We start from the raw sequence: 14404 nt of genomic DNA on the forward strand, positions 1-14404 counted from the left end.
TTGCTAGACTTGCCTGTTGTTGCCTTTTTCCTGTTTATCGATGTATTTGTTTATATATTAATTTATTTGTTTGCACTTTACTTCATTATTTGTGACCATTTCTGATAGGATGGATGATCTGTTTGCTCCCTCTAGTATAAAAGAACTGGCTGATTGGGGAAGAAAAAGGAGGAGAAAGAAGATGCTGAGGTCTTTTTATTAATCTACACGTATTAACATGTTCCACACTGAGCCAGCCCTGGCTAGGATCCCTTTCTGCTTTGGTATTATGGCCTGACTATAGACCCAAAGACACATGCATGCTAGTGGCTGTAACAGTCGTTTCACCATAAATCACAATGTTCTTCACAACACGACCCTGACAGTGTTCCTGTCTTATTCCTGTTCCTTTTACTCCTGTGATAACTGTAATTTTTCTTAACTATTACTGATTAGAATTTAAAAAACTTATTGCCACGTTTTTGAGAATATATATTTTTTGAAAATACTGCCACCTCAGCTAGTGGCATAGATGCTGTCGCAACAATGACAATTTATTCCCTTGAGGGGGGATAAAATTACCCCACAATATATTTTGGCGAGTTCCCAAAACTCCAAAATAAATCAAGAAAGTTAAATAGGTTAAAACTGATTACGCTCTTTCTTGAAAATGCTGGGAAGATGTTTTAATGTCTGTTCGTAAAGCACACAGGTTCTGTCTTACCTTACAATTCCCCTTGATTTACACTCCACAGGGGGGGTCATTTCAGAAGCAGCTCCCTCCATTTTTGTACCGATCCACACCAGATGACTGATGCTGGGGCCTCTGTGAACATGAAGGGTATATGTGTATCTTTAACTTATTTATTCATAATATTTGGTCACTGTTTAGGGGTCCCCCCCCTGGGACTGGTTTGAGTAACAGTGTATGATGCTGCATTCAGTGAACTGCGTAATTAAGCTTTTTTCTCTCTCTTTTTCATGGATGATACAGGGAGCAGACGTATTGCATGTCGCTCTGTAAATTCTGTTAAACTTTATACATATTCATGAAGGAAATTAGCACCAGTGTTTACAGGGACTTTAAAGGCACCAGCTTCATTTCATGACAAGCAGCCAATGAGGTATTTGCTTTATTTCATTTCGTAGTTTTCATTTATCTTAATGTTACAGTATGTACCGTGTTTATCATCGATGTATTTATATTATGTTTTATTTAAAAAATGTAGTTCTCACGGGGTGAAGTGTGCTGGCGTACCGTGTGCTGACCTGATGGCGAAACGGTGGATTCGTCAGCCGAATGAGCCACGTCCAAGTAATAAACACCCGTTTTAAAGAACCGACCTGTGCCTGTGTTGTCATGAAGAGAGCTACAGCGACTATATTTCTAGATGATTTGTTCATGATTTGTGCTACAATAGGAACTGAGGTGAGTTTACCCTGAAGTAAAGTGTCATCGTAAAATCTTACCTTGCAATATAAAATACCTTTATATTATTCCAGGATCTTATTCCTGTGCAGCAAGAAATTGAAGAAGAGGGTACAGACAGGGTGGAGTGGGTGGGGAAGAGTGACAGGAGTGATGTGTGACAGAAGGGTGTCTGCAGGGGGGTGTCTCATCTTTATTTAAATGCACATTTACCTTTGATCTGATGGAAAAGGTCCCTCACTGAAGTCGATTGGTTCCTGCATTGACATGTCACTCTTCATGGAAACACAGCTGGGTTCAGGTGAGCCTGCTCTCTCCATCTGGACACTGTGGACAGTGAGAGGAAAATCCTAATTTTTTAAACATAGTCCATATAATGTGGACAGGGTCAGGTTAAATCTTTAGCTGTTTAGCCTCCTGCTCTGCCTTCCTGTACTTTGATATCCCATGAAGCTCCCGATGAAAACAGGCTTGTTTACAGTTAGCTTTAATATAAAATAGTCTCACCTAAAAATAAGATTCCCATATGAAAGGTTTAGTGTCATTGTTACAATCTCTGTTGCTAGACTTGACTGTTCTTGCTTTTTCTTGTTTATCGATTAATTTGATTGTATATTAATTTGTTAGTTTGTAGTCTACTCCTCCACTCTTTCTGATCATTTTTGATAGGAGAGAGAGGATCTGTTGTTTGCTTCTGTTATGAAAGAGCTGGTTGATTGTGGCAGAAAAAAGAGAAGGAAGAAGATGCTGAGGTATTTTTCATAAATGCACATTTACCTTTGATCTGATGGAAAAGGTCCCTCTCTGAAGAAGATTGGTGCCTCCATTGACTCGTCACTCTTCATGGAAACACAGCTGGGTACAGGTGAGCCTGCTCTCTCCATCAGGACACTGTGGACAGTCAGAGGAAAAATCCTCATTTTATGAATAAAATCCATATAAATATAATCCACGTTAAATTTTTATATGTTTAGCCTTCTGCTCTGTCTTCATGTACTTTCATATCCCATGAAGCTGTTGATGCAAACAGGCTTGTTTACAGTGAGTTTTAATGTGAAATAAACTGTCTCACTCAAAGTTAAGATTCCGGTATTAAAGGTTTAATATCACTGTTACAATCTCAGTTGCTAGACTTGGCTGTCATTGCTTTTCATTCCTGTTTATTGATTTATTTGTTTATATGTTTATTGGTTAGTTTATGCTCCACTTCATCATTTGTGACCATTTCTGATAGGATGGATGGTTTGTTTATTCCCTCTAGTATAAAAGAACTGGCTGATTGGAGAAGAAAAAGGAGGAGAAAGAAGATGCCGAGGTCTTTTTATTAATCTAAACGTATTAAAATGTTCCACACTGAGCCAGCCCTGGCTAGGATCCCTTTCTGCTTTGGTATTATGGTCTGACTATAGACCCAAAGAGACATGCATGCTAGTGGCTGTAACAGTCGTTTTACCATAAATCACAATGTTCTTCACAACACGACCCTCACAGTGTTCCTGTCTTATTTGGGTGTTACTGCTACGATCACTGCTATTTATAATTGATTAGACTTAAAAAAATTCTCAATGCCACATTTTTGAGAATATTGATTTTTGGAAAATATTGTCATTTCAGCTGGGAAATGCAAACCTAGTTGCTGTCGGAACGACAACAATGTATTAATTTATTAAGTTACAACTGATTGCTCTCTCTGTCAAAAATGCTGGGAAGATTTTGTTCATGTTGGTTTGAAAAGCAGTTCAATCAGACACAGCTTCTGTCTTACCTCCCAGTTGTCTTTGTTTTACACTCCACAGGGGTGGTCATTTCAGAAGCAGCTCCCTCCATTTCTGTGCCGATCCAGACCAGATGACTGATGCTGGGGCTCCTGTGAAAATGAAATTGCTGCACTGAAATTGCACCAAACTGTGAGCCCAAAACCGAGGTTTGTGCCGATTCATGAGGCTTGTTAAATATACACTGGAAATATACTTAATGTAAATCCTGTCATTAGGCTAATGTAACCTGCATGGCCACATTACTGCTTTTCACTGTCTTTCCTACAGTTACAGTTACGGTGTGGAAAAGCCCCAAAGAGGGTTACCACACGGACTGCTGCGTACCCAGAGTGCAGCACGGGGGTGGACCAGTGATGGTCTGGACTGCAACATCATGGCATTCCTGAAGCCCACGACTTGTTCTAGATGTGAATGTCACTGCCAAGGACAACTAAACCATTCTGGAGGACCATGTTCACCCACGGTTCAATCATTGTAAATAAGTGTCACTTTGCTCTACAAACCTGGCAACACCTTTACCGAGCAGACCCTTGTGCAGTGGACAATTAAAGGGAGCTGGAACTGCACAGTAATTATTATCTCTATGTGGAACGGGTCGGGTATGGCGTGGTTCCTGTATGCAAGTGGAAATGCACCTTTAGATCCTGCACAGTTTTGGCCAGCTGTGGTTTTGGGGCCCTTCAGTTACCTAGGGGGGCCTCGAGCGCTGATCCCCATGGCGACCATCAGCACCCGTTTTTGGACGAAATCTTCCAGTAACTTTGCAGTGCTTGTTGTTTGCATCTTAGCACACTGGTTAATGGAAACTGTGGGTTTTGGGGTCTCAAGGCCCAGTTAATTACCATGAGACTCCGAAGCTCTGTTCCCTGTTTGTGAAGGCAGTCAGCAGTCATTTTCAGATAAAATCCTCTGGTACTCTGGACAGTCCAGGGGGAAGAAGTGGCATAACGTGCATGGCGGGGGGGGGGGGGGGGGGGGGGGCCTGGAAGGTTTGTGCCCTGGGGCCTGTGATTTAATCTGCCAATGTACTGGTTAAAGTACCGTTACTGCTGGCTGATATTAAAGCTTTATCAGTATTCAAAGAGCTAAAGAAACAGCTACTAAAATAATGGAGATGATTGCATTGGGTGATCAGCAATTTTCCATAGTGGAGGATGAAGGACTTTGTCAGTCCAATCACCAATTAGGAGTCACCAACCCATGACATGTTTATAATTCAGTAGTAAATCTGGCCTGTAGGTCGACCTTCCCTGTTCCACACAATAATAAGTGATGTAACATCATTCCAATAATCTGCACCAACAAACTCGGCAAGTTTCTCAGGCAGCCGATGCCCTGGGCTTTCTGTAATGAACATTCACCATGACATCAAAACTGACAGCAAGGAAGAGCTACAAGAGTGTCATACAACCAAGAGATTCAACTACAAGTAGGTAGCCAATGGGGATATGCGGGATGGGGGGGTGTCCTGCCATTTAGCCTGAATGACCGAATTGAAAGTGCCTCCCTTTTGAGGTCCTGACTGATCCTTTCCAGTCACCAAATGAAAAATCACCAGCACATTGAATTTTGTTGATTGCATTATAGAAGTAAAGTTAACATTTGATACTTTAACATCAAAGCCATTATTTCACTTCAGATCCAGTCTGAGTGTATTTTTCATGCTGCTTCTGTTAATTTATATACAGGTATAAAAATAAAGGTGTGAGACCTGGAATTTCTGCTGGATTTTATGTCTTGATCTTTCACTCTCACATATAAGCCCACAAATTATCAAAATCTGCCTTACAATAAATTTTATTTTTAAATTAGAAAAAGACCTCTGCTGAACAAATCTTTTTTTCCCCAAGAAGACAGTTAAAACAACACAAATAATTTTTTCTGGCTTTGGTTTTTATAGGCCGACCTGAATTGTACATTTTTTGTCCAAAATACACCGAGGGCTGCGTGAGCTACAAGTTAGAATTTATTTATATAATTATCCTGCATAGCTGATAGGTGTGCATTTTATAGTCAGGCACGTAGTTAAGAAGTCAAAGTATGGGTTTGAACGCCCGTACCTGCCGAGAAGTTTGTCTATCAGACACCAGCTGCCTCTCAGCTGCCGATCACACCTGTACCAGGTAATAATCTAGCTTCTCCATTGTACCTGCAACCTTCAATCACCGGCGCCGACACTGTACATAAGTGTGTTAAACTTGCTTATTATTACTTTTTTTAATAATTGTATCTGTTAAATACAATCTTACCTTGCAATACAAAATGTCTTTATATTCCAGAATCTTATCCGTGTTTCTTGACAAAATGGAGACTCCAGCTTTAAAATACTTTCACTTTTATTTACACACAACAGGAAATAGTTATATACCTTCATACCAATCGCGGAAGCGGTCTAAGCAGAAATGGACACGGACAACTGCTCAGCAAGGAAAGTCGCTATTGCCTGTCCCAAAAGTCGCTAGAAGTCGCTAAATGACGCCATCGCCTCATTTGCATATTGTACACGTAGAACTACAAATGAACTATTCCATCCTGGCGGAGTTTTTTTTTAAATAATTTTTATTAATGCTATACTAAATACAAACATTTTACAAGCACATCTTAGGATATAGTTCATTGTGACAATATATATGGTAGAAGAGAACTAAAACAACATCGACTGTGTTTATGTAATTATTGAGGTCTGTCTAGAATATCTTACTGTATCTAAAATCCCAAAATAAATAGTTTCAAAAGCATTACATGCAAAAGAACAGGACACATTTATATCTCTTTTAAATTTGGCAATCTTACAATTCACTGGATAACAACAGTGAAGAATCTTTAAACAGCTCTATGGGACCAGTACAATGCAGTTCACCCATTGCCAGAAAGTGATTAACGCCAATACCTTTTTACTGAAAACCTTTCTGCCTGAGTTGAACTCTTTAGCACAAACGGATAAGAACATTTTAAATCATGTACTCTTTTACCACTTTAAATAAGTATAATGCAACATTCCAACTAGTAAAGTGCTGTTTTCTACCTGACATAATGCAGCTTATACTTTGTCCCCAAGGAGTTTAATGTTTTAGATAGACTATACTTTAGTCTTGTGAGTTATTTATTAAACCTGAGGTCTCCCTTGATCAAACATGACGACATGTAACACCTTGTTACATATTATTTTGTTTATTCAGTGCAATTACCGTTTCTTAAGTTTAGGAGTGTTCTTGTCTTTGGTAATTGGGGTTGGACATGGGGTTTCCTTAATCTGCCCCCAAGAAACACAGATGCAAAAAAATACAAAACAGAACGTAAGCATATTACTTTCAATGTGTTACGATCGGTGGAGAACAGGTAAGGCAAGCAGGCAAGGAGCAGGCAAGGAGCAGCCAAGGAGCAGGCAAGGAGCAGGCAAGGAGCAGGCAAGGAGCAGGCAAGGAGGCGAAGTTCGAGGAAAACTGGGGATTTATTCGGACAGGACTGAACACTAGCTCGAATATCGACAAACATCAATGACGGACAACGGACTCAGGCAAGACTTGGGCTGAAATAGACAAGACATAAAAATAACTAGACACAGCTGGGTACGATCAGGGAAGCACACGTGGATAATCAGGGGGGCGTGGCACACACGAGGATCGTACGAGCCGGGCATGACACAATGTAGTTATTTTTCAATACTTGGTGCTAAAATAAAAACAGATGCTTGCAAGACCAAAATTTTAAAAACTATATACATGCAAAAAGAACCACTATATGTGCAAGACAGAGTAAAGTTGGCCACACACAATAATTCCGACTTTATTCCATGCTATTCAAAAGTATTCAAGTATTCAAAAATAACTATATTCACACAATCACATAAATATCTGCTCTCAACACAATTTTCTGCTCTTAACACCTCATTTTTAAAATAAATAAAAACGTCAAACATTTCAATTGTCACTTTCCCCCCAGTTTTCCTGCTAATAAAATTAGATAAATCTATCCAAAACATTCTTGTATAGATGCTTTTAAAAAAAGAAATTAATAGTAGATTCTGTCTCCATCCCACAAAAATCACAACTGTAATCTATCTCTTTGAACCTTTCTAAGACTTAACAACTTCTGGGCCTTTATAATTTTTACAAGCATTCTTAAGAAAATGTACTTCACTTCTAGACAGTGCGTCAAAGACCAAAGAATATTCTTTAGGTTTAATAGGTATTTTAAATGTCTCAAGAGACTCCCCAAATGGCATTAAGAGTCCACTGGCATTCAGCGGCTGCCCAAGAATCAAAATACCATTGTCAATCCATGATTTATAAAATAGTGACTTATTATTATATAGTATGTCTCTGTTATTCCGTTAAAAACACCTGTGGGGAGTAAAGTTATGTTTATACACCGACAACCATGACAGAAGTGCCTGCCTGTGAAAATTACTTCATGTGACAGGTAGTTTTTCAACTGAGAAGTTGCACTTTAACAAAAATTCAATGCCACCAATAGAATTAAACAAATACTTTGGGAAAACATTCCAGAGGCTATTCTGATCATTGTAATATATAAAATTATATATTAATTTATCCAATTTATTGACAATGTCCTTTGACACATCAAGAGAAGGTTGAGACTTACCGATTTACATATCCCTTCTGCTTTGGATAGCAATATGCGTCCGTACAATGACAGATCCCTCAATAATCAAGAATCTAGTTTGCTTTTAGTTTTTTTTATAATGGGGCTAAAGTTGAATTCACACCTCTGTCCGACATCTTTACAGATAACTATTCCCACGTAGACCACATTATCTTTAATGGGAACCCCACATATTTCATGAGCATTACTATCTTTAAGCGGGAACAGTGCTGATTTAGTAGCATTCATCCTCAAACCTGATACTGAAGAAAACTTTTGCACACATTTAACAGCCTTAGAAACCTCATTTATATCCTTCAAAACGACTGCTGTGTCATCAGCTAATTGATAGAGGTTAACTTGTTTATGAATAGCTAAAATTCCAGGAAAAAAATAGATTTTTAATATGCATGTTCATAACTTGAGTCACTAACAAAAATAAGAAGGGGGACAGGGGACAACCCTGTCTAATTCCACGACCTATATTAAACCTTTGTGATGTCTCGAGAGCTAATTTCACTGAGCTGTTACAACCATTATAACGAGTTTTCACTGCATTTAAGAAATAATGCCCAAAACCAAAAGACTTGATGACTTTAAAGATAAAATTATGCTCAACTGTATCAAGTCTTATAAAAGTCAATAAACAAAATAAAACTCTCATCCTTAATAAATTTTCTATAATCAGTCATGTCCAGAATTAATATTATATTATTACTAATAATATATACTAATACTATATATAAGGTATTTTTATGAGGTTTGGGGATCAAACTAATTACACCCTGCTATAATGTAGGAGGCAATTCAGCACGTTCAATGGCTTCTTGAAACACTAAAAGTAAAAAGGTTCCTCACTGAAAAACTTGTAAAATTCACCCGTCAAACCATCATTCCTGGGGATTTGTTATCTTTAAGGGACTTAATGCAACCAGTAATCTCATGCAGATTTATTACCTCATCACATGTACTTTTAAAATCTTCATCAGTTTTTCTAATATCGGGTGATAAATCATGAAGGAATGTATTAATTCCACTAATGTGAGAGCGTAAATATAAATTCTGATAGAATTTAGCAACGTACTTAGAAATTTCCTTTGTAGTCTCATTGGGTATACCATTTATTATCAGTTTGGACAATGAATTGCGCTCACCATTTTGTTTTTCCGGATAAAAAAAAAAAATATTGTATTTTCCTCCCCTTTCTCTATCATTTACGTCTTGATCTTACAAATACCCCTCTTGCTTTCTCCTCATATATACTATCCAACTGGCTCTGAAGTGATGAGAACTCCTCTAATTCCCGAGCAGTCAAGCCTTCTTCTTTACCAGTTAACTGAAAAATATCCCTTACTACCCGTACTTCTTCTTTTTTGATTTTTGCCAGTATTTTTCCCACTTTAATAACCACACTCCTTACCTCATACTTCATTAGTTACCAGGACTGACCAAATGTCTGCATATAACGGACCCGTTCCCAATGCTGATCAAATAAATTATTTCAAATTTCAAGCCTTCATTTTCAAGTAATTTATTATTTAATTTCCAGTAATTTATTTTGTAGTTTCTATAATTTGATGTCCCAAGTGTATTAATACTAACCAAAAATTCCTTTCTGGTCTGTCAAAATAGATGGTTTAATTGAAACACATTCAACATTATCAGCCAAATCATCAGATAGAAGCCAGAAGTCTATGCGAGATTGTAAAGAAAGATCCTTATTATTCCACGTAAACATACGTTTAGTCGGATGCTTATACCTCCAAATGTCTAAAATGCCCAACCGTAAAGAGACATCATGAAGAGCACAGTTTGATCTATGGTCTTTTGGTGGCCATCTATCTATACAATCGTCAATCACCATGTTGAAATACTTTTTGCTGAAGGATGTCTAGATGTCAACGAATTAATTTTTTGTTCTAGTCTCTGAAATAATTTGTTATTTAATTTTTTATTATTGGTGGCATATATATTAATAAGAACAAACATTGTATTATGGGATTCAACAACTAATGTAATCCATCTGCCTACATTATCTTTTTCAAAATCCAAAATTTGACCTCCAAACCTACCTTGTAAAATAGCGACCCCTGATCTCACCACCCCAGTTTTCCAAAATGTATTATCTATAGAACATGCATGTGTTTCTTGCACGAAATAAAAATCTGCACATTTGCTCTTACAATACAAAAATAAGGATTTCCTTAAACGTATATTTCTGATACCCCTGGCATTAATGGAAAAAAAAACGAAACAGACATTAACAACAGATTAAGACAAGTAGTAGCAAAATGGACTGTAGCCTTAACACACTTTAATTCTTGTTTTCTAGCTGCCCATGTTTTGACCCCTTGTCGTCTCTTTTTCTTCTTGTTTGCTTCAGTCTTACTAATCAAACCCCTGTTCTGCCAAGCTGCACTGTGGATCGTATGGCTCTCCAGCATGCCCCACCATAACAGTACCAGCCCCCAGAAATTTCATTTTCATTCCACAGAACTTTAATTAAGCCGTGAAGTCAGATTCTCACAGACAAATATGATTAATCATACATAACTCTGGAGTGTCTTACTCCTTTGGTGTGGTTCTTTTGGATAAGTGAGTACAGAAATACACCAGTCCCACTCTCATCATGCCTAGTGGGAATTGTGGGATTTTATTATGCTTATAACAGTTTTGCAAAGAAATTATAATTATTCCTCATTTTCTTTTGTTGCATATAATAGGGGGAATAATATAACTTATGATCAGGTAACTTCAAAAGCAGACGTGCATCACGTGCATATTTTGCTTTATTATGTCAGATTGTACAACAATAACAAATATATCTTTGTATAGCGCGTTTTCACAACATTACATCGTCTCAAAGCGCTTTACAGCATCCCCACCCAAAGCCCCCAGTGAGTAAGCCAAAGGCGACAGTGGCAAGGAAAAACTCCCTGGAAGGAATTTGCCCAGGATGTCAATCTTCTCCTGCATCCTCGTGTAGCATTAATACTGGTTCGGGAAAAAAACAATATCAGTAACTTTTATACTCATTAAAGCTAAATAAATGTTTGCTGTGGGTACAGTTTGTATGATGTACTGTTTTGTTCATAAACTACAAATCCACTGTTTGCCCAGTCTGCTCTTCTCAGTCTGACCTCAGTCCAGAACCACACCCACTGCAGCCTGAGAAGCAGGAAGCTCCTCCCACTCTCACCAAAAAGAACTGTGAACAAAATGAAAACTTAGTATTTTTGGAAAAGATATAACAAGCCATCATGTTATTCAATAAACAGGAATAAATGGCAGCACAGCGCCCTCTGCAGCCTGACATAGAGCAAGTCAGCATGAACAGCCCTCCAGGCTACTCTACCCAAGCGCCACCCCTCGTCTAAACCAGCCGGAGTATTTATAGTAGGTGTGAATGTGCCTAATATGGACAACATGCAGTTGTGTGTTACATGTCTGAAAGGGCAACTCCACAAAATGTCTGATCCTGACTCTACTGACAATGTCCGCAGTTCATGTGTAAAAACGGCTATTGATTCCCTCACTCTTACCCCCACCCTCGGTGTACATGTGGTGGTCTGACTTCCCTGACAGTGAATATACACTCATTTTGTCACCCTTTCCATTACATCTGTAATTTAGGGACCCTTTCTGCCCTCCCCCCGTTTTCCCCTGTCAGTCCGGTTCACTTTTTGCTGTGTCCGATTCTCTTTTCCCTTGAGGCTGATTTCCGAGAGGCTCGGCACAGTTGAAATACTTCGCCATGAGGAGCTCCAGCCCCCTCTTCCTGCATCCCTCCATTGCTGTGCCTGGTATGTGCTCTTCAAGGCCTGTGGATAAAGTCTGAACGGCCCCGTTTGGATTCTCCCGTCTCTCCGCAGGGCCCCCCAACCTGCCACCACCTGAGGAGCTGAGGGGTCATCGCCCCACCCTGCAACTTACTGCCCAGGATGGCAATCCTCTCCTGCATCCTCATTTCTCCACCTTGCGATGCCCAGGGAGAATCATCAGCTTCCCCTGTTTTCCCTCCTTTTTCTGAGCCAGGGGAGTTTGTTCTCTGGTATCTCTGGCATCCTCACTCTGTTCAAACTGCTCCATGTGTATTAGACTCTTATCAAATCAAGGCTGTGGCCCTTTTGATCACTTTTGCCCAAAATGAGATTCGAGCTAAACTACTGTGTTTTATTATTGTAAGTAAAGTTAATGAAAGAAACAACTATGCAAATTCAATTGACCTGGAACAAAATGAAAACTTTCCAAAAACAGTCACTCAAAGTATAATAAAGTGGCCTAAAAATTGCCTGACAATACTGACCCCTTCTGACATTTACCCCTCCCCCCCCCCAAAGTGAAATCTGCTCCCCCCCATCCTCTCAGACTGGACACAGCCCCTCCCTAAACTTAAATACCAGAATAAACATATTCATTATTCAACATTTCTATCAAAATGAATCAAGCCTATATTATCAAATCCTTTGAAATAACTCATTGGATTCTATTTACATGTTTACTTATTATTTATTTACATATGTACACATGCGTTTGTTTGGGAAAGACCAGAAAAATCTCTACAGCGTGAGTGAAAATTTTGACAGTGATGTAATCATTTGATCATTTTGAAAGAGGCCACTAGGTGTGTGAGTGAGGTATGTGTGAACACCCCTGTCAAACAGTGACAGTCCTGTGACTGTCAAATGACAATAGTATTAACAGCATTCTGCATGTGGATGGAAATGTGTGCATGTGTGTGAATGAAGGACTAGTAATATCTGTATATTACTGAAGGAACAGAAATGTGCTTATATGTGTCTGTGAAACAGAAGAAATGTGTGTATATGTGTGTCTGTGAAGTAGAAGAAATCTCTGTGTTTGTCTTCCTGTGTGTGTCACAGTAACAGTATAGAACTCCTGAAGCTGTGTGCTTCTGAAAAAAGAAACGTCTGTCCTTGTGTTACCCGAGGGATAAAACTTTGTCTTTGCATGTGTGTCACTGTTTGTACCAAACAAGCCACCAGCAGAGGCAGCAGCACAGAATGTGGAGCTCGTCACCAGAGGAAGGAGAGGGACGTCAGAGTAAGAATCCACCTTTCCACTGTGTTCAGGGCTATATCTGTATTGCTGCAATGCCACTGTGAGTGTATTGTGGGACACATTGTGTCTCATAATCTTATTCCTAAATTGTGTGGATTAAAGAAGAAACTTAACCTAAAATATAAAGTAAATCAGGATTCCTACAAAAGAGATTATATGCTTTTTTTGGTCATTTGGAATCACATACAGTGCATCATTGATGATCAGGCATGTAGTGAAATCAGAATGCTATCCTCATTAATCTTAAGAAGAAAAAGAAAGGTTGCAGTCAGAATAACAAATCAACTTAACTGTCCATTGTCTTTGTTCCTAAATATGGTCATTTTTTAACTTCACCAAATGATATGACTTTTATTTTTTAATATTCTATTTTTTATCAGGTTAGTGTTTTGTTGTACGTTAAACGACTGTACCCGTTACCCATATCGGACGTGTTGTGATAGGAATGTTAATTGAGGGAACGCAGAGTCTCACATGCTGCGACCAACGGGAAACCCGCAGTTACCTCAAGACGGCAGTAGGGGGCGGATGCGAGTTAAACCGTCTTAAGTTTAACCGTCTTTTTCTGTAAGTAAAAATGTGTCACGCTTTATTTTTAATTACTTGTGAAATTGTTTATTTAGGTAATAAACACTTGGTTTTCTTTTAATTATTCTTCTCCCGTGTTTTAATAGGGATGAGAGAGACGCCGTTCGCTAATTAACTTGTCGATTGTCAGGTGTAGTAAGTAGTTCACCATTTTAATTAAGAAATATTTATTTCTGCTTGCATTTTGATCATTTAATCTATCGTGTGTTACTAATGTGATTTATTACGTTTTGTTTTTAACTCTACAGATATTTGCAGTTATGTCTCATCTACTCTTACATGGCAATAATATATGCTGATTTAATCTGTGTTTGTTCTGTTCATTTACATTAAAGTGCATATATTTAATTGTATTATATGATTTATTCATTCACCTCAGTTATGCTTTGAGCAGAGCTGAACCAGGACATTAATAGGATACAACAAGAAATGTTTATTGTCGGTGTACAGGTAACAAATACAATATAGGCAGAAACATATAAAAAGTACATATAGGGGGAGAGGAACCCCCCCCCCCCAATCATCAGGATTACATTTTAATCAGAGAGAAAAAAACTCTCATTATCTGTGTTTATTCAGCTTGCTGAACCCATTTATTTTTGTCTAACATACGTCACACTTCAGACAGAGTGAAAATGGTTAAACTGGTTAAAAAGCAGAGATTTTACCTTTATGCCACTGAGAAGCAGCGACATGTGACTCTGATACGGTAAAAATTATTCCTCCAGCACACAGTGAGCTATCCCAGCATGCACAGGGACACGGGGGAGTTTGGATAAACATAAAACCCTGGGCAGAGGGGTTCAGTGAATGAGGAGGTGAATCTGTACAGGAGGGTCAGTCCATCAGAGGAGACTCTGTAGAAGGACAGAGCACCAGCCCCCCAGTCCAGATACACTCCTACTCTGCGGGAGCCTGAGGGCTTTATGGGTATGACAGTCTG

The 14404-nt window shown here is 38.7% G+C and overlaps 1 protein-coding gene across 1 annotated transcript in view; it reads right to left on the reverse strand.

The window, feature by feature from the left end:
- Nucleotides 1-14404, reverse strand: part of LOC125739964 (uncharacterized) — a 262341-nt gene that overhangs the window by 137428 nt on the left and 110509 nt on the right. Inside the window, exon 16 of the mRNA XM_049010568.1 lies at nucleotides 704-805. Coding sequence (XP_048866525.1) covers nucleotides 704-805 — 102 coding nt within the window. The remainder of the gene's footprint in view (nucleotides 1-703; nucleotides 806-14404) is intronic.

This window comes from Brienomyrus brachyistius, chromosome 4 (assembly GCF_023856365.1).
Source record: "Brienomyrus brachyistius isolate T26 chromosome 4, BBRACH_0.4, whole genome shotgun sequence".
Taxonomy (NCBI): domain Eukaryota; kingdom Metazoa; phylum Chordata; class Actinopteri; order Osteoglossiformes; family Mormyridae; genus Brienomyrus; species Brienomyrus brachyistius.